Source organism: Acyrthosiphon pisum, chromosome A2 (genome assembly GCF_005508785.2).
Source record: "Acyrthosiphon pisum isolate AL4f chromosome A2, pea_aphid_22Mar2018_4r6ur, whole genome shotgun sequence".
Taxonomy (NCBI): Eukaryota; Metazoa; Arthropoda; class Insecta; order Hemiptera; family Aphididae; genus Acyrthosiphon; species Acyrthosiphon pisum.
In genome coordinates this window covers 114597714-114623577 of record NC_042495.1, presented here as the reverse complement: position 1 = coordinate 114623577, position 25864 = coordinate 114597714, and the positions used below count along the sequence as shown (strand labels likewise).

The following is a 25864-nucleotide window of genomic DNA, read 5'->3' as shown; positions in this document are numbered from 1 at the left end:
TGTATATTTCACCACTTTGATAGGACGACTTTTTTGATAGGGAGTTTGGAACTTGGCATTTTTTCACGGTTATGTTTTTGTAGGGGATATCATTTATTTTTGCGGGCTTCAGCATCGTGGACGACGTGTTATTATTATTATTTTTTTTTTTTTTAATTTAAAAACTTTTTTTATAGGTATGTCGTAGATTTTCTCTTGTATATTTTGTATTTGAATAAAATAAATGTACGAAAACATTATTATGTTTTATAAATATAATATATTATATATAAGTCAACTACAAACAATTCCTTATTACCATATTGTAACGCTGTTTGAAAGAAAACGTTTATGCGTGCTAAACGCGCCACTTCATACGTTTAGAAATACACTCACTGAAGCGGTATTAATTTTGAAAAAAATTCAATTTTTAGATTTTTCCCTTTAGTTACACTGTCAGACCTACCTTTGTGCCAAATTTCACGTTTCTACCTATACGGGAAGTGTCTTATAATTTTGATGATCAGTGAGTGAATCAGTAACAATTTTACAAATTTTGAAATCCTCCCATTTTGAAATGGCACAATATTAAGGGCTCATTTTCTTACAGTGTCCTAAACTACTCGAGATTAATCTGCGTTTTAAATTTAAAAAGTTTATCTTAAGAGGAAACAGAAATATATACCTATGTTAGAAAAACTGGGCGAATTGGTTCGTGTAAAGATGCACTGGCATTGCCGGAACTTGGCCTGGCGCACTGCCGTGCGCTCAGATATATATATTTGGATATTGTAATTTATGTTTAATTTTCTTTAAAAAGTAATATAATATATACATAGTAAAATTAAATTTTTTTTTCGGATGTTCCCAAAAATAATTTATTATAAGAGTTTTCAAATCACTATTTAATAATATGTATTTAAACATTGTTTAGAGAATTAAAAAAAAAATATTTCTAAACAAATTAATAAATTATAATTAACTTAACAGTCCATACTTAAAATATATCTGTAGCATCTGTAATAAATAGTACAGTAGTAAAATAACTATTTGTTAGGTAACGAATAACATTTACATACAATTATAGCTTCAATATATTGAACCGGGATTTCCATTTCCTCCAAAAATGTGGGCTCAAGAACCAATCACATTCAAGGAAATGTAATCCAATATCTGAAAGTGGTATGTTATAGATGTCAGGGAATTCAAATTTAAGCATTTTTAAATAATCTATTGAAGATTTTATTAAATTATTGATTATTTTATCAAATTAAAAACTCACTTATTTATTAATTTTATTATTTTATTAAATTATTTAATTATTCTCATTATATTTTATTATTTTATATTGATTAGGTATTATAGGTATAGAAGTGTACATATTACTGGATATATATTAGGTATAATATGGAAAAAATAATACATTTTACAACGTTGCATACAATTTCATACGCAATCGTATTCATTTCTTTTCTTAAAGGCATTTGTTATCCACCTTCAAACATACGCAATTGTGTTGTCAAAAAGGACAAAAGTATGCAATGGTGTTCTACCCGCCGATTTCTACGTACAACAGTCTGACCGTTATTTATTGTTCTATAAGATTTTAGTGGGTAGAACACCATTATAGAACAATAAATAACGGCCAGACTGTTGTACGTAGAAAATCGGCCATCCCCAAATAAAACCATTGTCACCGACAAAAAGGTACGATCACGAATTAAAAAATCGGCCTAGACCCGGTTTAAGGGCCGACACGAGTATGCCGACCAGAGAGTGGTAGGTGATTTTATCAAAGGTTTTTGTATTTCCCAGAACTAGACTTCTCTTCGACGGCAAAGACCTTTTTCAACCATTCCTTTACTCTGGCGGCATATAAGAAGCCGAGTAGGGCGATGCTCTATACGATCGTAGGGGTATATGGGGTCTAGGACATTTCGCCGCCACCGTTTCGCCACCAGACCAAATTTCCGACCAACCCTTTGAATTTTGAAAATATATTAACAATTTGTTTATTATAGCAATTTTATTGCATTTTTAATCATATTAGATTTATATTATATTAAATTTAACCATATAAAATGGTTGATGTACAAATATTGAATAGTTACAGCAATTATAATCAATGTTAAAATAATTTTAACTATAACTATTATATTATAATATATAGTTATGACAACCATACAATTTAGTACAAGTATATTACAACTAACTACCCTGCAAGGCCGTACTTTTGTAAGGTTGGAGTTCATGACCCACCCCCCCTCCCAATATTTTGCTCAGATTACTTACATTTACAAATTTAACATCAGTTTTTTTTTTCAATAATATTTTAACCCCCCTCCCCCTCGATCAACGCGGAAAATTATGTTTTGAATACGCCGTAGTCATTATATCTATATTATATTATTCAAATGCATTTACAGGGACTAAAACTAAGGGATATCGCCTACCCAACGCGACCAAATAAACCAAAACTCAATTTAAAACGTTAAAAAAAATTTATAACTCGCAAAAAACATTAAAACGATTACAATAATTTGACAATATTTATGGTTTAAAAAGCATAGGTATGCCTATAGTGTCGGTCTAGTAGAGGATCCATGGGAGGGATGGGCAATGGGGGCATTTGTCCCCCCCACCCAATCGCCACAGTTCCCCTATGTTTTATACTGTGTTTAGCCAATTTTTGTACTTTTCGAACTTCCCCCCCCCCCCGTGCCGCCCCTCCCAGTACTCAAATGATTGACCTGCAGAGATTTACACGAGTTGATCGGTATGTAGATAATACTTTTTTAAATTTCAGGTCGATCGGAGCAGTGGCGCCAAACCCATGCGGCCGCCACACCTATTTTAAGGGGTAGGTGCTGGGGTGGGTAGGCCCATGGGGAAAAAGAGATTTTCCCTGTAGGCCCCCCGGGGCCGCCCCCGTCTATGTTTATGTTGGGGGGCCCACTCGGGTCTACACTTTGTTTTTTTGCAGAATAAAATATTCACCAAATAGGAATAGTTTAAATTTATATAAATTATTATTACTTACTGTTATTTTCAACAATATAATAATAGCACGATAAGTCAAGAATTAAAATTTTTATATTAAATAAATAATAATAATTATTATTTTTTATTATACATTTTATTTCCTCATATGCCGTTTCCCCAGCCCCTCACCAAACTAAAAATTCATTTTTGCACAAAACATTTTTTTTATAGGTAAAGGTGTTAGATTGAATATCTATGCAAGCGAAGTGACCAAATTTTTTGGGGTTTTATTGACTCCGCCGTTTTAATATCAATTCCGCCGGTTATCTACTTATATTGATTCCGCCGATTATCGATTCCGCCAGTTATTTATTGATGTTGATTCCGCCATTTATTAAACAATAAACCAAGTATCATATTATACAGTTTTTTTTTTTTAATTAACAGTATAGGTCAGGGCTGTTCGATTAATTTTTTACCACTCGGTTATTAATTTCACATTTTATCGATTATTTCGATTAATCGAAAATTAATAATCAAACCAAAAATCGATTTTATATCGACTGATTAATCGATCACCGATTTTTTTAATGACTGAATAAACGATTAATCGATTTTTTTTAATGACTGATTAACCGATTAATCGATTTTTTTAATGAAGATTAGTGTTTTGCCGTTTTGGCATAAATTAAACACAGACCCACTCAAAATGGAATAGAGTAAAAAATTCCCAAAGTGCTAAAAATAGAAATTCATTCGAACCGTCAAAATAACGATTAATCATCTTGTTTATTCGAAAAATTCGATTATTTGATTAATCGGAAATTCGATTAATTGATTAATCGAATTTAGATTATTTGGCGATTAATCGAATTTTATGAAAACTGTAAAATAATCGATGAAAAAAATAATCGTCGTAATAATCGATTAATCGAAATAATCGAACAGCCCTAGGTCAGGGTAGTGCTATTCGATTATTTTTTTTAAGCGGCGGTTCCAGAGACTTCGTTGGGGGGGTAGGCCTAATAGTTATAATTTTCACAAAACTTATAATAACAAATACAAAACAACAATTTTTAGAAATATATTATATTAAATATATTTTTAGAAATACGGGTTTTGGGCCTGGGGGGCGGTCCTTAGGGCCCCCTCTCGAACCGCCCCTGCTGCCCGGAGAAAAGAGCCGCTAGTGACTAGGATAGTCGCATTCGACGCCTTAGTCCGCTCGCCCACTCCATCCCCCTCAGGGGCGCGCTCAGAAAATGTATGTGGGGGGTTTTCAAGTAAAATTGAAGAAGCTAGTCTTTTTTTGTTTTTTTTGTTGAACCCCATGACCCCCCCCCCCACGAGCACACCCCTGGTCCCTCTAATATACGCATTATTAATTATTTATAAATAAATACTGAAGACCAATATATAAACTACTAATTAGCATTTATTTATATACATGGCCTTATGCCATTAACAAGATTACCACAAGGATTTAAAAATAACACATTGCAGAAAACATTTTTACTATTTTGATAAAATAACAAACCCGCTCGGCGCTCACTAAGCTTATAAAAGATGACTGTAACAATTAGTAATGAGCAATTTTAATTTACATTTATTATACACGCTATAACCGCTATATATTGTTCTGTGGTATAACTCACTTAAAAACTGAATTATCGTAAAAAAACTTCCAACAAAACACAGATAATGTTCTTACCGTCAAGTTTCATAATAGCCAATAGGTCTAATTTTTAAGCTAACGGCATAAGAATTAAATTTCTGAGCGTACATTTGGTATGTTACGCGTTTGAAAGAACTACTTTGTACTGAAAGACTTTCTATAGCCATTGGGTTTCAGTTATATATAGTTTAATATTATTATTAATTATTATTATGTTGATGGCGACGGGGCGATATCACATCTATCGCTGTCGTGATACGACGTATGAAAATCGGAAAATGTATTTCCTTTTCATGATAATACAGATGATAGGGGAAGATAACGGCGCTGCTCGTATCAGCCATTCAGCCACGCACACCTACACACAATATTTTTTAATAACATACTTCGCGTCTTCGCGTACATCAAATTTTGAAGTCCGAACGTCGGCCACCCAAGTCAAAATAGTAACAGGTCTTTAGCCACAATACAGTCGATTATGACGTTAATAATGTGTCGAGTAAAATACACTAATAGTAACTACTGTGCGATGTGATCGAGCGGGTGCAATACAATACACTGTACCTACCTAGTACTTATCTGTACATCTTCTAAATAATTACCTACGTCAACATATTATTATTCCTGTGTATACATCCGACCAAAGCGTAGTGCACATTGCGAATGATTGTCATTCAATGATGGACATTGATCCGATTATAGTGTCCACGAGCTTAGAAGCTCTAATTGGTGAGTTAAAATAATTACATAACGCATAATACTATTATTATATTCTGTTTGATGTACAAGTCAATTAGATACCGTAAATACACTCATACGCTCGTGGGTTTACAGATAAGACATTTCTACTTTGTGAGTAAATAGTATTATGTAAATTAGTTTTGTATTATATAATATCACTTTAGACACTAATAACACACTGACTATGTGTGATAATTTAATAACATATTATTATCATAATATAAACATGTATGTATCCCATAATAATGTAATTATTACTATATGCTTATATTTTACAACAAGATTACTAACTTTACTTACAACAATTAATGTTGTTGATTGGAAAACATTAGGTACCACTATAAAGTGTACCTACTTATTTTTATGAGATTATAATAGTTTATTTTTTTTTTTTGTGATCCTACCTATATTATATTTTCAAATAAAATAATATATAAAACAAATTAGGCGTTGCCTCGGATATTGCTGTATTCAGTTAACTAAAAATATATTTAATTTTAGACAACATTGTCAGTGCTTAAAGGGGCCATTACAGTCACATTTGTTGTCTCTGTCTTGCAAGTGCGTAACATAGCAAATTATACGCTCAACAGAACACGTGTATCTCCGTTAGCTTAAAAATTAATGCAAATTTTAATTTTAAAGGGAGTTATGAGTATTTTAAGATGTACAAACAGTTTACAATTTTAAAATACACATAGGTAACTCGCTTTAAAATTAAATTATAATAAAAAGTCTGTGTCATTGTCTTCATAATAATCTTACCTTTATATTTTATAAAAGGTCAATTCGCTCTAATTTTTAAACTAACGGGAAATAAACGTGTTCTTCTGAGCTTAAAATTTGCTATGTTACGCACTTGTAAGACAGAGACAACAAATGTCATTATAACGTCCCCTTAAGCATCAAATAAAATATGTTTTGTATTTCATATCATAGTAGTAACTGAAACATCCATGTTTTTTTGGTAGGTGATTCTTTTTATGTGAATTAATCATAGGTATCTATAAACATTTCAATAATTACAAATTTAAAAATTCAAAAATCTAAAAATGTCTAAAGTATAATATGATAAATGGAATAATATTTTAAAAGCATCAAAAGAACTGGTTGAGCTATTTAACTCGTACAAAAAAATCATATATTTGAATCTTTTTGGTTATTAGTTAGTAAGTATAATAGCAATATTTACTAATTAGCCTTTATGAAGATTGACTAATTCAAATTAAAAGAACCACCCGCTTATCTATACCATTATGTACCTATTGCCATTGAAAGTATGTTTAATTTGAATTCTATAATTAAAATATGTTATTTATTTAAATTTTTCGTTTTAAAAGTTCTTAAGACATTTAATTATCAATTGTCAATTAGTAAAATATATGAATAGTACCTATTATACCTAATATATTATAATATATACCTAATCTAAGTTACCTGTGTAATAAATTTAACATGCTATAAAATAGCACATAATTCAAGCATGAAAATTTTACTTCTGTAATGCATAAGCTAATAATTAACCAACTGGCAACTGATCTACTACTTGGCTTATGCAAATAATATTAAGTGACTATTGTTTTAGAAGTGTCTAGGAAACTACGTTTTTTACAGCATACTAATTGCAAAAATTATTATAAATAGTATTAATTTCCTAATAAAGTATTTAATTTTATAAAAGTTTATAATTAGATAAAATATATGAGGTTGCGTATAGTCTTCTGAAATATTTTTTATTGTTCCAGGATAAAAGTAATACTAATAATTTAAGAAATTTAAAAATCTTTGGACACTTCTATTAATTTTTAGTAACATGTTTTAATATTTATATTTATACAATTTTATTTTTGTATTAAAATAAACAATTATGACTTTGTTTTTTTTTTAGTTTACATTTGTATAAAAGCGCTGTGTAAGAAAATAACTACCTATTTTGTCCTAGCAAAGGAAACAAACAACTTTAATGAAAAGGGAAAAAACAGATGTAGAAATACTGAATTGAAAAAAAAAAAACAAAAAAACTTTGAAATGTTTTATTTATGTTCCTAGCGAGATGCCTAATTTATGTATGCGTACAATTTATAAACATACATGAAATAAAAACAAAAAAATTAGTTCAACCAGTTTGGCGCAGTTGTAAAAATAATCTAAGTAAGAAAGAAGAAAATAATGAATATTACATCTTTAAAATAAATATGACTTGAAATAATATAAAAATGTCTTTTCTCTATTTTGATAATAATTGATGGTGACACTAATTTATACTAAAAAAAAAAACTAAAAAAGTAGTATACTATAGACCTACAATTCGAGTTCAGACTAATACCAAAAACTTGAAGAAATAGCAGTTAACATCAAGTAATATATATATACAAATGAAACAAATACCTGGAATAGTTATTATTTGGTAGAAACATTGTCCACTAATTATTGTGCTAAATAGTTAAATAATTAAGAATAAAAAAAAAAACTACCTATTGTCATATGATAATACCATATTAACAATTTAACAAAACATATTAATGTACATAACGATTAAAATTAAATTAATCAGTTAATTTGTAATTATTTTATATTGATTTTAGAAAGAGCGACAAAAAATAGCAATGAAAAAATTGATAGTGCTGCAATGATTGCATTTAGTGGTTTTGTGCAAAGAGATCCAGAATGTGCACCATTAGCGGCCAAGTGTATTTTAGCTAAAATTCATTCAATGCAGGAATGGGAAGCTTTACAAGCCCTTCATGTATATTTGACATTTTCAATAATTAAATCAAATCCAAAATTATTTTATAATGAAATGTATTTTAGTTATTAGACATATGTATGCAGACCGGTAGTGCCAGTTTTCAAGCTGAAGTTGGGAAATTCCGTTTCCTTAACGAACTTATACGTTTAGTATCTCCCAACTGCAATGGAATCCATACACCAGAATTAATAAAAAACAAAATCATTGAACTTCTTGGCCTATGGTCATCACAATTTCCCAAAGAAATTAAGATACAAGATGCCTTAGACATGTTAAAAAAACAAGGTGTAGTAAAGGTAATGTTTTATAATTTAAATATTTAACAAATTTTTAATATTTAATATTTACTATAGGATTTTTTATTTGAAAATATGCCATCAAGAGCAACTTCTGCTTCTAAATTGGATTCTAATAAAGTATCAATTTTGAATGGAGAAAAATCATTATTGCTGCAAAAGTTGCTTAAAAGTAAAAAATCAGAAGACCTCAAAGCTGCTAACGAATTAATTAAATCTATGGTTGAAGAGGTTTGTAAGAAAAACTCACAGATATCTATATTAATTTAGACAGCCGACTCTCGCTTCAAATCAATGACGCCCAGCGGCCATATGGAGATAGAGTTACAAATATTTCTTATTGCGATAATTTATATAATTTATGTCAGCAAGATAACCAATATTCGTTATCAAACATATCAATTATCATATTGGCAAATACATCAGTTTGTAAACATTGCCCTAACTGCATATGGCGACTAACTTTGAGTGTATAATAACATGGGGAGTCGGCTATCTAATATAAAATAGATGTCTGTGGAAAAACTACAATTGTAAAGTTGTAATAGTATATTAATATTATAATATAGGAAGAGCAGAAAGCAGAAAGAATTAGTAGTATGTTGGCTGATATTGAAATAACTTCAAATAATGTTAAATTACTATCAGAAATGCTCAAATCATATTGTGATGGTTCTGGTTCGTTAAATGATTTAGAACTTATTAAAGAGTTGTATACTACTGTAAAACAACTGGAACCAAAAGTTCAAACAATGTTATCACTAGAAATTCCAGAAAATGAGGATACTGTTAGTAAGTATCTTTATTATGGTTTGGTTTTTATTAATATTTGATCGCAATACAATATCAATAACTTACCTATAAATGAATATGTACACTGTATTAACCATTAGCTATAAGTAAGTTGTTATGTTTGTACTGACTACTAAGCTGTATAATTCTTGAATATTATCTTAAAATTGTTTTCCATTGCCTGCCAATCCTGCATCGAGCAAATATTTATTTCAATTTCTATATTTATAACAATATTTTTCTCATAAAAACTTATATTTCATAATTTATTAATGTCTTTAATACAGCTGTCTACCATCCATTTAATTCTTACCAAATAGTAAATTTGAAATTAGAAAAAATAATATTATCTTTTTAATATGTTATAACTTTCTAAACAATAAATTGTTGTTTTTCAGGAAAAATAATTAAACTTAATTATGAAGTAAATGAAACTTTAAAAATATACAATGAAGTTTTAGATAATCTGAACAATAAGAAACCAATTAATCAAGAAAATGAGGAATATTTGTTAGACCTTAGTATGTCATCTGTTTCACCAGGTAAAATATATGTACACAAGATTTATATATATATTTTCCTAATATTATCATTAATTTAAAATAATTGCTTTTTATTCAAATAATTTGGTTTTGTATATTAAATACATAATATAAAAATGAATCGCAAAATGTGTTGGTAAGCGCATAACTCAACAACGCCTGGACCAATTTGCCCAATTATTTTTTTAATGTTTGTTGAAGTCCAAGGATAGTTTTTACAGCGAGAAAAATTTGAATAATTGCTGGGAAGACCCTAAAAATAGCCCTTTTCTTTTTAAAACAGCCCTTACTATAATATGGATAATATAATATTGATCGTCTCCATGGCAATTTAATCACTGATCAAGAACATCATCTATAGTAGTCGATTATTTGTGAGCTCTCTGTTAATGAACGATCAAAATTATAATGATTTGGTAGATGAACAATTTACAATGCCATTACATTTTTTATTCATTATTTGTGTATGTATATTATTTAAAGATGTACATTTTTACTAAAAAAGTTGAAAATTGAAACATCAACAAACTGTCAAATGTCATAAGTGTTGTTTTTCTTGGATTTTCTGTTACCTACTCTACTGAGTTTACTTTTGTCAACTGATACACAAATTAAATTTGTATATCGTGTTTTGTGCAGAGTATTAAGTTACCTATGATCATTAATTATTGCATGTGACACAATAATTTTTATTTTTATTTTATTACAAAAATACAACAGTGGCGCAACAGTGCATTATATTATATTGGTTGCTATTGATTAATCGGACATGTTTGTTGATTTCATATAATATAAAAATGAATCGCAGAATGTGTTGCTAAGGGCAATAATTCTACTGTACATGTGTTGTGAGTGAACTCCTCCTAAATGGTTAGACCGATTTGAATGAATTTTTTTGTATGCGTTTGCGTTTATTCATCTGATTTTAGTACGGTTAGGTTAGGTTAGGATTTTGTATTAATTGATTATATCAATCCACCATAGGTAGAATACGACAAACTTGGTATAACTTTGATACTTTAGAGTTAAATCATACACTAACGTACATACAGCACAGGGTCCAAAATCTACCGCAGGTAGATTGCCTACTTGATAATGTACTGCTGCGATTCAAAATTTTTATTCCGGGCAACGGAATAGTTAAGATTAATTTTGAAACCATACACCGAATATTAAATAACGAATTGAACGAAGTTTGAGTCACATATAGTTGGTACACTTAATGGGCAACGAAGTGCACAGGTTCAGCTAGTTAACAATAAAACTAGGTTTAAAACCAATAAGGAAAAGTAAAATTATATTGATAATTGACTCATTGTTTCAATAAATAATTATAGGGAAAAAAGACTTTTTAAGTGAATCTAATTGTGAAAGGAATGACTTTTCAAATAATGGATCTGCAAATGTTAAGGAACTAGATGATTTTTTGCAAATGTCGCATCCTTTAAAAGGATTTACTCCTCCGCTGCCTGGTAAGTTTATTCTATAATGTATAAATAGTTAATATTTACCTATAGTTTAAATAAAATTGTAACATCCATTTTTCAGAAGTTGTAGATTCTCAAAAACATGAAAAAATTAAGGACAGTGTGTTGAATGTAGATCTATTCGAAGAATTAAATATTCTTGGAAAAGTTATTTTGAATAAACCTAATGAAACTAAAATAGATGACAAGTAACTTACTATTCTATAATAATTGTAAACATATATATATATTAACATAAATCATAAATTATTATTTTACAGACCATTTAATTTGACAGATGCAGAATTGAGTTCAGATAATATTAAAAAAAATAGTCAGATGTCAGATGAACCATTGTCAGGCACACATGATTCAATATTATTTGAACCAAAAAACTATAGTCTTCAGATAAAGCCTCTTGGTGATATTAATATTAAACTTGAAGACATTATTCCATGTGCGTACAAAGATTTAACTTTTTACATTTTATGATTTTGTATTATTATATATCTATAAAATATACTAATATTTTTAAGTATTTTTATCAATCTTAATGAAATTATTTTATTTTATTTTAAAATAATTTAAGGTCCTGATTCCATCATTGTGAGCTTATTTGATAAGAATGATATTAGTACAGAACTACATTTAGCTGCAAATAAACCAAGAGAAGATGTTACAGTTTTTGTTGTTACGACAAGAAGCAAATGTAAACTACCATTATTTAATTTTTCATTCCAACCAGTTGTTCCAAAAGTAAAATAATAACGTATTATATTCATAAGCAATAATATAATGTATTATTAAATATTATTATTTTTATTAGGACTGTAGGTTACGTATATTACCACAATCAAGAACCAATCTTCCTATTTATAATGCATTTTTACCTCAAGAAACTATTGTACAAATCATACTAGTTGCAACTCTAAATAAAGTTAGTCATTTATATAAGCGATAATTTTTTTAAATATTAATATTGATTGGATTACTTTATAGGAAATTATACCGTTAAAATATGTGATAAGTTATACAATGGATGGTGAAATGTTTACTGAATTTGGTGAAACTGAACAGCTCTGCATAAACTAAGGTTTTGAATGTTATGATCTCACAAACTTATTTAAAAAAAATACTGAATACATATTTTGATTTAATTTATATACAATTTAATTTACATTTTAATCAAACAGTTTATTTTACAAATAATATTAAGTTATATTTAATGTTAAAAAGTTATGAATACTTCTTCAAGTAATAATTATTAAGGGATTATATTATGGTGTTTTATTTATAATTCATAAACTAGTCATTAAAAAGTATTAAATAGTTGAATTGTTCAATATTTATATTAAAATTATAGTGAATATGACATTTGCTATTTAATACTTTACCAATACAATCTAGTCAGCAAATATACAATATTATAATTGGATATGTAAAATTTAAAAATTCAATTTTATGATCTATTATACTAAACATTATTTTTTTTTAAATAAATATTAAATGTCATAAATTATTATTATATTTTTGATTTGTATTAACTTGAATTATTTTCAGTGTAAAACAATTGGACTGAGGCTATCTTATTTTTATTTTTAAGATACCTAAAAATAATTTTAATATTTTAGTGGTATAGATTTTGATCTGTAAAAAAAATATTAAGTCTTTATCACCAATAAATAACAATACAGAATACGGATTGCTACATTTTTATAAAAAGATTAAGGTATACGAAAAGTATTTGTACTTACTATTTTTCAGGGTATTCGCAAATATGCTAATTCACCACAAAGTAAATGCGTAAACCCTCCAATTTGGCTTCAAAACACTAGTTATTGTATTCATTGTTACTCTGTAAATGCAATAACGAAAAATAACTAAATTATGTATATGTATGTATGCATCTATTAATTTATGTACCTATATATTATTATGTAGATATATTTAATTTTTCTATAATTTGGTAGTAATAAAGTCTCATCCCTCGCTTTTCAGACAACTAAACGACAAATAATATTTCGAAAGAGGGGGACACTGAACACCTTCAGAGTTAAGACTGCAAGTGACACTATTATAATTTTTCTTTTTTGAATTAATTTTTCTTCTACATGACGTGTAATGAAATAAAAACAAAATGTACACCCTTAGTAATTATGATATTTTTACGGCCGGCCCGGGGTTAAATACTAGATCTGGCGTTGCTAGTACCTACTATACTCTATTCCCTGTAAGCAGAGTCGGGCTGGCCCGGACCTCAGTCCTCAATTGCGAACGGGGCCCCGGCTTAATTATGGTAATTGGGGGCTCCTGATTTGTACCTATTAATATTATTATTATTCGTTTAGAGTAATTCAAAATATAAAAAAGACATTTTTTTTTTCAAATCAGAAAACGTATTTTTGTTTACAATCTTGAGAAGTTCTAAATAATGTATTAAAATAATGACATTATCATAATCATACTACGAATTTAATGTCTGTCTATATCACGATTTAAGATAGTATCTACATAGGTATCTACTAAATCGTGGTCTATTTACAAATATGTTTCATTGATACAAAATTGTAAAATTTAGTGTAAGTTTGTGACTTGTAAGCACGGACTACTACGCGTACTGATATTATTATATTAGTGTCCTTATTCGCTTGACTGGTCAAAGGACAATGTGACGTATTCACCAGTAATGTTCATTTTTTAGTTAAATTAAATCAGCAACAAAATTATTGTATAATATGCTATGCACACGTTTCTGTAATTTGGAGTATAATTAATGTATAATAGTAATAAAATTGACATCGGACATCACGTGAACACTGCTGTGGGATGTCAACCAACAACCACCAACTACCCACCACCGATTTAAATCATCATTCATCTTACGATAAATACGCTTCTTCACGATTTAAACTAGAAGATTATTTTTAATTATTTAAAAATATGTTCAATGTTATTGCCAATTTAGATTTCAATTGGCCATTGGGAAAACACGAGGGAAGTATAATCTCAAATTATTATACTATTATACATTTTACTACATTTATAACGAATAATAATAATTTAACTTTTGACATTGCTGACTAGCAGATAAAAGGTGCAAACACTATTTTCGAACATCGAAATTATCTGAAATCACATCAGCGGACACACACGGAAGAAATGCTTTATCTGTGTGATATATGCGAGAATTCGTTCAGTCGAAATAGCAAGAAATCGGCACCCACTTATAACGGTAAAACGTTGTGACTTTCTTATATGCCGCCAGAGAAAAGGAAGGGTAAAAAAGGGTCTCTGTCGAAGAATAATCTTGTTCCCAGGCTCACGGTTACCTTTTGATAAATCCGCCTACCACTCTTTGATCAGCATGTCTGTGCCGTTCCTTAAACCAGTGCATGAGCACCAGCCACCTAAGTAACAACTTCCCAATACGGTCAATACCGAATCCTACAAGCGACAACATGCAGGACTTCTTGTGATAAGCTATAACCAGTATGTTCATTATTTCGATTTGCGTATTTTAAGTATACTTCGTATCACCTAAACCTGTTACAGCATAACCCACAGACAACTGCGAGTCAGACAAGGCATTAAATATAAAATTGTATATTGATTACAGATATTACATTATATTATGTGTATTTTGCATAAAACTATATTGTACGGTGTGTATACACGATCTCGAGAGCCCTCCGAACACATGGATAGGAACGTAATAGCACAGAATAGATGAAATAGATTTTATCTATTCTGTGGTAATAGAGTGATTCTATAGTACTTGCATCTGGTATATTCTCCAGCACTTATAAGTGTAGAGCATATAGGCGCAAATAGCGTTTGGAATTTGGGGGGCTAAATCCTTACTTTGATAATATTGAATAATGACACAAAATACTGTTGATATTATGTGTATAGTAATCTGGAACTCAAAGTTATTAATCACAAAATGCAATTGATTTGTTGATGAAGATGTATTTTTATCGGGCCAATTGCTTATTTTTTCTAGAGCATCAATCACAGCATCTTGTAACTCTAGGTAAATTATTACCGAGTCATGGCGCTGAACCCAACGTGTTGGACACATAGTCTATGGTTGGACATAATTGTTTTAATTTTGTATGAGATGAAATAGGTACAATATTTTGAATAGATGTAGTTAAAATATTTTGTCTTTTTGGCGAGTTAAAAAAATTATAAATTGACTCAACACTTCCTAAACAGTTTCTAATTGAAGTAATATTACATGCATCAGAAATAGCAAGATTCAGACTATGAGATGCACAATGTACGTATATTGCTAGTGGACATTTTTCTTGGACATAAACGTGGGTACCATGAAATACACCACTCATTGCGGCAGCACCATCATACCCTTGGCCAATCATGTAATTGTAATCTATCCCAATCAAATCAAGCGAAGTTAACAGTGTACTAGCAAGGCCTTTACCCGTGACATCAGTTACCGGAACAATTAGTAGAAAATCTTCATTAATTTGACCATTATAAAAATACCTCGCACACAAAGAAAATTGTTCGATACCAGAAATATCAGATGTTTCATCTGCTAATATCGAAAAACATTTTGCTTCATTAATTTTATTAACTATTTTTTTTTAAATAATGTCCCCACACGTTGAAATTATTTCATTAGCAATCATTGGACTTGTATAGGAAGCATTTTTAGAACAGGTTTCTAAGTGCGTTTTTAATGCTACATCACCACTATTAGCACGAAATCTCAACAATGAACGAAAATGTCCATCATTTTCATTATAGGCTCTGTTAAATTCAAGGGTCCACTATCTCTATGACCTCTTAAAGAAAGATTTTGTCTACCACAAAAAATGATTGTTTCAATGATGGGAATAAGATTTTTTCTATTTTCAATTATTTTACGTTTTATTCCCGAATCTATTTGGATATCTATAGGTTCAACTTTTTTTTCTAAAATTTGTTTGGCACATGTTCTTTTTAGAATACAAGTTTTATGATATTCACAATTTGTATGATTATTAAATACTTCAATAGCATTTTTCCAGTTTTTAAATGGTTTCTTCACCAAATTACCAAAATTTTGTTTTCCAACACCTCCACCCTCTCCAGCAAACAAAACACAATATTTACAGTACGCTCCATCATCTTTTTCAGAATATGCCAACCAATTCCATCGTTTAAACCAACACCGTTGAAATTTTAAATTTCTCTTACCACTACTAGGAAAGATATAACAATCATCTGGTACCCAAATATCTGAAACCGTATTTATAAAATTACTTTTTTTATTGATAATCTCTCCGATATCGGTCGATCTACAAATTATTTCCTTTTGAATTATTTGAACGGGAATCTTATCATTATCATTTTGACTATTATTTGTATTGATCTCGGTATTTTTAAGTCTGGTTGACATTAGTTTTTTTGAATCAGGCAAAAAAAAAGAGTTAATTTTTCTAGTCTGCTTATTTGTTAGAGAATTTGCCTATAATAATAAATAATAATAATAATAACAATTTAGGGAATCAATAAGATATTAAGTATAATATATAATTTAATTTCATATTTCGAAGCAGAATATTTTTCGGAATAAAAATCAAATTTCAGACGAATAGTTTATGAGTTTGGCCGTTTCACATGGGCGTGTATCATACGCGACGCATCGTCCGCGCTCGTTTTTAGTTTACATTAATTAAGTTCATACATGTGAAACGGCCCTTATACCTAACTATTAAAGTTAGGAAACTAGGAACTAAACTTAGAACATAAATATAAGTTATTAAAATATTGTCTGTCCAATCATTTAGGTATACTAAAAATTAAATGTTAAAAATAACTTACCATAGTGGAATGTTTAGACGTCTTAAAATGATGTCAAATTAAAATAAAACAAATAAAATGGAATACAAAATATGTCAAATATAAACGAATAAACGATATTAGGTATATTAAGTAAAACAGTGAGACACCAACAGGCAACGACCAACTATTAACTATAACAACTATTAGTTTTCCACAATAATGTGCTCGTGTTAAATGATCGGCGAGCCGCGAATGCAATAGGTATCCTAAAATAAAATTTGAACACAGATAATGATATCGCTTTTATCGCTGTCATCGGGACCAGACGACCGATTTAGAATCAACCGTTGTAGAAAACCTAAATAATATATGTTTCCAAGCAAAAATGATCAAAGTAGTAAATATGATCATAATTTAATATTATTATGACTTGTATGTGTGTTTATAATACGTTTATAGTCTTTATTCAAACTATTAATATAATTTCCAACTCAAAATTCTAAAATATAAAAATGTTAAAGAAATAACCGTGTTTCATGTAAAAGTTAATTTACCATCGCAGGTTCCGGGGGGGGGGGGTTCTGACCCCCCCACCATGGATACGCCACTGTTGGTGACTATACATGGCTCGGGTTGAGTCGGGTACGGATTCCCGGGTAAAATGCTATGATATTGTAGACAACGTCTAGCGGCGCCATCTATTGTCACCAACAAAATGGTTTCCAAATTCTACACAGCCGTTGACTAACGATGTATGTTTAATACAAGGTGAATTGATACACCTTGGTAAAGAAAACAGATTAAAACATTTATCATTGTTGCATCAGAGGAAACCCTTTTTATTACAATTACTAAAAAACGTTTTGTGAATGAGATTTTTCAATTCTTATACTGTTTGTTATGATATGCTTACATTGACACATTGTAGTCAAAGGTACTGAGTTACTTTTCTTGAAAGTATTTTAAACACATGACGGCGACCGGACGACATAATATAAAATATTATATTATAATAATCACTATATTTTATTTCGACCGAAGATTTTAAATCGCCGCGCAAACACGACGCCCTGTCCATTCCATCGCAGAAAAACCGACAGCAATAACCGTGACCAAGGTTCAGGTACGGTGGCGCGACGCGGCATCATTACCACAATATCGTCGCCAACATCAACCGGTCGCACGAGTGGCCCTGGCATGTCCGTTCCGCCGACCGCCGTACCACAACAGAATTCACAACTCCAGCAGGCGTTCCGAACACGTTGTTTCGGCGCATCATTAATTTCACACCTCGTTTTTTTGTTCGTCGGTCACCCACACGACGTTCACAATAATTGTTTTGTAATCGTTTCAAAGATGTCCCGGCAACACGAGTAGTGTGTACGTCGCAGACGAGCAGCCGCCGGACGGAAGAGTCCGCCCGAAATCCTTCCACCCGAATTCACTCCGCACGCCAAGGCAATGGTGAGTTGAACCACACTTGAACAGACATTATTATTTTATTACGATTTGCTTACGTTTTCGCCCCGCGATAAACGCGCACGATAATTCGGTGATTATGCACCTCATCGTCGGGCCGTGAGACACGTTTTTCGACTCTCATCCCGTTGACCGCCGAGGCCGAGTTCGGAGACCCGGCGCGTGCTCTCTGTGCACTTTTCTCAAACTCCTTGTGAGTTCTCGTTTTCCGGAATTTTCTCCGTGTCGGAAAACCCACCGAGCTCGCGTGTTATTGCAATAACGCATGTGTGTGAATGTGCGCGCGTGTTTGAGTGTGTGTGTGTGTGTGTGCACGCGCGCGTTGCTAGGCTGACGGTCAAATCTCGGCCGGACACGTTATAAATTATTTCTCCATTACGACTGTTGCATAATCACCGTCCCCGTCACACCAGTTGTCGTTTCACGTAGATGGACGATAAAACCTCCGTCACACCACGCACAATATAATACATATAGATTTATATATACATATACTTACATATACGTAGTTAAGTCCGTGACCTGTGCCGAACTAATACTATTTGTTTTGTTACGCAATCTTGTCCTGCCGTTTCCTTCCATCTCCAGTCAAATTGATAATGGCGGACGATTTTGACATCGAAGCGTTGCTTGAAGCACCCTATAACAAAAAAGAGCCAGAAGCGCAGCCAAAAGAGAGTAACGGCACTGAGGAAAAATCACGTAAAGACAAGTCCCGTAAAAGTCGCCATCGTACTAGATCTCGGTCGCGCGACAAAGCTCGCAAACACAGTCGGTCTAAAGACGACCGCAAGCATCGACGAAAAAGTCGTTCTAAGGACCGACATCGTAGTCGCTCCAGAGACCGACATTCGCGTCGACGCACTTCTAAAGACAAAAGAAGTCGTACACGGTCTCCTATCAAACTACCAAAATATGGACCACCTTTACCTCCTCCGCGCTACGGTAGAAAACCATCTCCTCTGGCGTCCAAAGTGCCGCCAGCTAGTATGTTAACTCCTGAGGAAAGAGATGCTAGGACGGTGTTTTGTATGCAACTTTCAAAAACAATTCGAGCTAGAGATTTAGAAGAATTTTTTTCATCTGTTGGCAAAGTCAGGGATGTTAGAATGATCACTTGTAATAAAACTCGTCGGTTTAAGGGTATTGCTTACATAGAATTTAAAGATCCCGAGTCTGTTCCACTTGCTATGGGTCTAAACGGTCAGAAGCTTTTAGGCGTTCCTATTGTTGTTCAACCCACTCAGGCTGAAAAAAACCGTATGGCTAATTCAATGCCAAATATGGTACAGCGTACACATTATGGACCAATGAAATTATACGTTGGTTCTTTACACTACAACATCACTGAAGAAATGTTGAGAGGAATATTTGAACCTTTTGGCCACGTTGATAACATACAGTTAATGATGGACACTGAAACAGGCCGATCCAAAGGCTATGGATTTTTAACATATCGTAATGCAGAAGATGCTAAAAAAGCCCTTGAACATTTGAATGGATTTGAAATAGCTGGCCGGCCCATGAAGGTGGGTCATGTAACTGAAAACCATTCTGTGTATGACAAAACTGCTTTTGAAGTTGACGAGTTGGACAGAGCTGGTTATGATTTGGGAGCTACTGGTAGATTGCAACTGATGTACAAACTTGCAGAAGGTACTGGATTCCCAATTCCGCAGGCTGCAGCCAATGCGCTTCAAGTTGCCTCTGGGGTGCAGGCAGCTCCAGCCGCACCAACTGTTCAGGTGACTCCTCCAATTGCAACCCAATGCTTTTTATTAGCCAACATGTTTGATCCAAACAAAGAAGACGTAGATAGTAATACTACTTGGGAAACTGAGATTAGAGATGATGTGATTGAAGAGTGCAACAAACATGGCGGTGTTTTGCATGTGTATGTGGATAAAGCATCTCCACAGGGCAATGTATACGTCAAATGTACAACAATTGAAACTGCACTTGCATCTGTAGCAGCTTTACATGGTCGATGGTTTGGTGGACGTGTAATTACTGCAGCGTATGTGCCTGTAACAAACTATCACAATTTGTTTCCCGAAGCTTCTTCACTTACAAAACTGTTGGTATCATCCAGAAGTAAAAATTAATGAGTTATATGTATACAATTTATTGATTTTATTTTTTTAAACTTACAATTGACAAATAATGATAACATGTTAACATTATTCTATTTAGGTAGAGTAAAAACTATACCTACCTAATAGTATTTTTTAGTTAACCTTTTTTGCTAGGTAATTAATTAATATGTTTAATATGGTTATATTATAAAAATTGTGATCGAATAAATTTGTAGAAGTTAAATCAATTTCTTCTATTTCGCTTTTACGTAAATTATTTTTCCATGTGAACTGATGTGAATAGTTTTAGGACATAATTATATGTTTGGAGTAATTTTTTGAAATATAAAGTAGTTAGGCTACTGTTTAAATTTTTATTTTATTTTTTTTATCTGTTGGCCTTCATCAGAACATAATTCCTTTCTTTTGCTGGCATTATTATCTATGTTTAAAAAAAATGTGTACTAATAAATATCAAATGGTCATTTATTTGTTTTTAATGAATTATTAAAACAACTTAAAAACAAGTTGTTATAATATTTTCTATTCGTCCTGGATTACCATTTACCCTTTCTAATTCATTGAAACATCCACTAATCTTGTATTTATATTTTTAATAAACCATTAAAAAGAAAGCTGCTTGCCATTACAAAATAAAATATGACTGGTTCTTAATAATTGTACAACCACATATATCTTTTATTGTACTATTGTCTATTGATTTGGATAATATGCTTAAAATTCATTAAATTTAAACCAAATTATTTATCTATTATATTAGGTACCAACAAATATTATCTAGTAGGTACAATAATAATGAACAATATTTTTAACTTGCTAGTTAAAAAATAAAAATAAATTAATAATTTAACACGTGTAAATATATTTATTTTATCTTATACTTGATAGTTAAACATAACATTAGCTTATCTATACCTACACGTTGTAGTATTAGTAATACAATAATTAAATGCCTGTATTCAACTTTTGAATATATCTAAAACAATATAATAATTGCTATTTGCTAAATTGATTTGCAATGGTTACCAATAAGTTATCTATAACTACTCGCACAGTAGTGGATCCAGGGCTTAATCTTTTTTTTTTTTTTTTGGGGGGGGGGGGGGGGGGTGGCAAAAGTGCAAATGTACAAAAAGTTCCAAAATTGGTTTAAATACAGTGTAAAACAAAGAAAATCTACAGCAATAAAATCCTGTATTATATTATCCTCCCCTGGCTGGATCTGCCACTGTGCTCACAAGTTGTATTAGTTAATATTATTTTTTGTAAACAGAAACGTGTACTAATAATTATAATAATTCTTCATTGCTTTTTTTTTTAGTTGACTAGCTTTATATCTTATTTTATTTCAATTTTTTTTTTTTTTAATTTTGCAACAAAGTATTTGTTACAATAACAAAGGTCACATTTTTTCCTCGTTATTTTATTACACTGTTATTTAATTGAAAAGCCATTCAATGTTGGCATAAATGTATCTACTTTTTAATTCTGTTTTTAAAATTAAATAGACCTGTGTACATTTAATCCTATGCACAGACATAATCTAAAATTTAGCATTTAACCTGATTTATAACATACATTTTATCTTGTAAAAATTTACTTTTTAATTATAATACATTGTAGGTACATTATATTAATAGATATTTGGCGGTTAGGTTAGTAAACAAGTTGCAAAGTTAGAAATCAATCGCCTCTATTTTAATTTTTAGATTTTAATACTCTTATTATTTATTTCAAACAATGTAAATGGGAAATTATACTTGTACAGTTCAATTTAGAATAAAAAGAAATTGTTAAATAATCAAAACAAACTTAAATATTTTCTTATATAAAATTATTTTTGAAGTACCTATATATTATATAATATACTACTAATTATTTTATTAATAGTACTTATCTACTTACCAATTAGATTAAACTACCTGTATTCCATCTTATTGAATTTGTATATTTAATAATAACCAACCTAAGTATAAGTTTATTTTTCTGTTTATGAAATAAATAATACGAATGTTACTAATATCAATATTTTCATACTGGTTTACAGTAATGTGTAGTATTCTTTAGTGAAAAAAAAAAAAAAAAAAAAAAAAAATAGCTATTAATGTATGTTTTATATTTTTGTTATATTGTAAGTGTACTTTAAAAAATGTATTTATTTAAAAAAAATATAAAGATGTATTGAATAAAATATCCGACATTCGTTGAAATATATATTACTTAAAATTTGAAATAAAATTTTTATTGAATTATCTGCATACCTGTTTGTTTTAACTATTTATTATGTTTATAATAGAATGGTTATATTATATTACCTGAACTGTATTTTATGAAAGTTCGAAAAATGTTATCAAATTATAATATTAAACTTGACAGAAACTTACTGATTAAAATAAATTCAATTTTATGGATGTATTTTGAGCGCCTAATTGTTCGGCTTAAGCTTAAATACTAGATTTAGTAGAATTTTACGTTCTAAATATCTTCATTTCCGCAGGCGAAACTAACAGTCCTTTACGAGCATGCCACCGGCTTCACACTGTTTAAAGTAAAAGAATTTGAAGAAATAGGTTCAGAATTATCAGAAGTTGAAAAATCTGTTCGCGATTTGCAGCGTTTCACCAAAATCATTGAGCTTTTGGCATTTGCTCCTTTCAAAACGTCAGTTGATGCATTGGAATCCATCAACAGCATCTCTGAAGGTACAAAACAATAAAATCTGACGTCCGTCTGCCGTGTCCTGGTTTCATCAAGTTGTTTATTATCACATTCATAGGTGTATTGCCGGAGAGTCTGCAAATATTTTTAGAAACCAATGTACCTAAAGTGGGTAAATTGTCAAAAGTCACTTTGGGAGTTGCTGATGGAAAATTGGGTGCGAGCATTAATGAAAAACTCGGGCTCAAGATACAACATACTGGATTTGTGCTCGAGATATTGAGAGGTCTGTTTTGTTTAATTTTCTTTTTGCTTTGATATAACAATTTACAAAAAACTTTAATTGTATCATGCTTTAAAGCTTTAATTTAATGATTTTCTTTAAAATGTTTAACGGAAAATAATAATTCTTAAAGTTCTATAAAATAAAAATATTCATTTAAATCATAAAATATGTTTTTATGTTTCAGGTAAGTAATATTAATTACTTAATTTATTGATTCTTTAAGTATTTATGCAAAATTATTTAATTTTATTCAAATGTTACTAAGTATTTGGTTTTGTTATTGATATTATGTAGGTATTAGATACCACTTTCCATCTCTCATGAAAGGATTTGCGCCAAAATTGGAAGGTATTGCTCAATTGGGTTTAGGTCATAGCTATTCTAGAGCTAAAGTAAAGTTCAACGTCAATAAAGTAGATAACATGATCATACACAGTGTTTCATTGCTTGATCAGTTAGACAAAGATCTGAACACTTACTCGATGCGTATCAGGTAATATACATATTGGAATAATCGGTAACGTAATTTTAAATCTTAATTTGTTTTATGCAATAGAGAATGGTACTCCTACCATTTCCCAGAACTTTACAAGATTGTACCCGAAAACTACTTGTACGCTAAAGTAGTGAAGTATGTTGGTGATCGTAAGCAACTTACTGAAGAAAAAATGGAGGGTCTTGAAGAGATCATAATGGATGCAGGGAAAGCAGCAGCGATCTTGAGTGCTGCCAAATCATCGATGGGTAATGATTAATTAACCATGATTGATATTCTTAGGTTAAAATATTCCCTTTTTCAGGTATGGATATTTCTCCGGTTGATCTAACAAATGTATTGATGTTTACCAACCGTGTCGTATCATTATCCGAGTACAGAAAAAGTCTATCAGAGTATTTGAAAAACAAAATGGGGACTGTTGCACCTAACATGGCCGCTCTAATTGGTGAACAAGTAGGGGCTAGACTTATTTCCAAAGCTGGTTCATTGACAAATTTAGCTAAATGTCCTGCATCTACAGTTCAAATTTTGGGTGCAGAAAAAGCCCTTTTCAGGTAACTATTTTTATACCTATAGCTTATTGTTATTTCATTTTGTTAATTTACTCTTATAGAGCAATGAAGACCAAAACAAGCACTCCTAAATATGGTCTCATATATCATTCAACGTTCATTGGCCGTGCCGGCAGGCAGTTCAAAGGACGTGCCTCTCGTTTTCTTTCAAATAAATTGAGCATTGCTAGCCGAATTGATGCCTTTTCTGGTATTATTAAAATTCTTAACTCTATTCTAATTTCTTTAAAAGGACATAGCATTTAGCATAACAGCAAATTTACACTTAGCAGATCACGTTTGGCTTCTTTGGTTGACAAATTGGAATAGAGTGTATTGGCTTCTTATGAAACTTTATAGTAATCACATTATCTGTGTTTGTATGTTGGTTACTTATGATAATTCAGTTTTTAAGTGAGTTATGAGCATTTTTAATTAACGCTATATTATATACACAAAACTTGCTAAAAATGTAACTATCGTAAAAGACCTACATACAAACATAATGTTCTTACCATCTAGTTTCATAATGAGTCGATATTTTGTTCTAATTTATAAACAAAGCTAAACATGATCTGCTGAGCTTATATTTGTTATGCTCAATGCTGTCTACTTTTAAAACGGATAAAACAAATGCCAGCGTTCCGTCCTCTTAAAAACAATTTTATTAATATGTTTCATGTTTCAGATAATCCATGTAATATTTTTGGTCAGAAAATGAAACAACAATGTGAAGATAGGCTTAAATATTTTGAGACTGGTGAAAAACCTCCCAAAAACGTTGATGTTATGCATGATGCTCTCCAAGAATCGCTTGTCTTGCAACAACAGGTATTTCGTTTATGTTAAACTTAAAAACTTATCAATCTTTCATGTTTGTTATTGTTTTCAGAACGAAAGTCTGAATACGAGTGTTAAACGGAAGAAATCCAAGAAGGAGAAAAAGTCCAAAAAGTCTAAGGGTGAAGAAAAAGAAAATGGAGAATAATTATTTTGTATTTTTAACAACAACTTTTTTTACACTTCAATAAAAGTTAATTTGACTAATAATTTAATTTCGACTTTTAATTATCCATTACACCAATATCTTTTTATAATTTTCTACATATACAATAAAAAGTCACACTTAAATTATATAATGTTACCAATGCCTGTATGCATAGCCAACATCAATGATTGACGATGCATACAGACATTAATGTAATTTAAGTTTTAACTGCGTTTTTCAAAGTAACTTTATTGTGGTATAAAGCTGTTATAATATTGTATATGGCACTATT

General features: G+C 30.6%; 3 protein-coding genes across 12 annotated transcripts; all 3 read left to right on the top strand.

Annotated features, from left to right (window-relative positions):
* The first annotated feature begins 4975 nt into the window (after window positions 1-4975).
* Window positions 4976-12434, top strand: LOC100162523 (ADP-ribosylation factor-binding protein GGA1). Of its 10 annotated transcripts, none has more exons than XM_029489659.1 (14): window positions 4977-5365; window positions 5471-5488; window positions 7266-7528; window positions 7963-8123; window positions 8189-8422; window positions 8480-8653; window positions 8992-9214; window positions 9613-9756; window positions 11094-11228; window positions 11305-11431; window positions 11504-11679; window positions 11812-11978; window positions 12049-12159; window positions 12222-12433. In XM_029489659.1, exons 3-14 carry the CDS (start codon window positions 7417-7419, stop codon window positions 12312-12314), a joined length of 1857 nt encoding a protein of 618 aa, XP_029345519.1. In that variant the 5' UTR covers window positions 4977-5365; window positions 5471-5488; window positions 7266-7416; the 3' UTR covers window positions 12315-12433. The 10 variants fall into 10 exon arrangements, with proteins under 10 accessions (XP_029345517.1, XP_029345519.1, XP_016660478.1 ...); XM_016804989.2 differs by having other exon boundaries at window positions 5434-5488; XM_016804988.2 differs by having other exon boundaries at window positions 5426-5488.
* A 5766-nt stretch (window positions 12435-18200) lies between these two features.
* On the top strand, window positions 18201-25639 carry Nop56 (nucleolar KKE/D repeat protein Nop56). Its single transcript, NM_001142494.1, is given in 9 exon segments — window positions 18201-18479; window positions 23088-23292; window positions 23367-23534; window positions 23829-24027; window positions 24091-24278; window positions 24335-24587; window positions 24647-24795; window positions 25273-25415; window positions 25477-25639. Coding segments are annotated over 9 exon segments (1404 nt in total). The 5' UTR covers window positions 18201-18476; the 3' UTR covers window positions 25573-25639.
* Rbm39 (RNA binding motif protein 39) lies at window positions 18337-21351 on the top strand. Its single transcript, NM_001142493.1, has 2 exons — window positions 18337-18479; window positions 19083-21351. Exon 2 carries the CDS (start codon window positions 19094-19096, stop codon window positions 20597-20599), a length of 1506 nt encoding a protein of 501 aa, NP_001135965.1. The 5' UTR covers window positions 18337-18479; window positions 19083-19093; the 3' UTR covers window positions 20600-21351.
* Window positions 25640-25864: the final 225 nt, after the last annotated feature.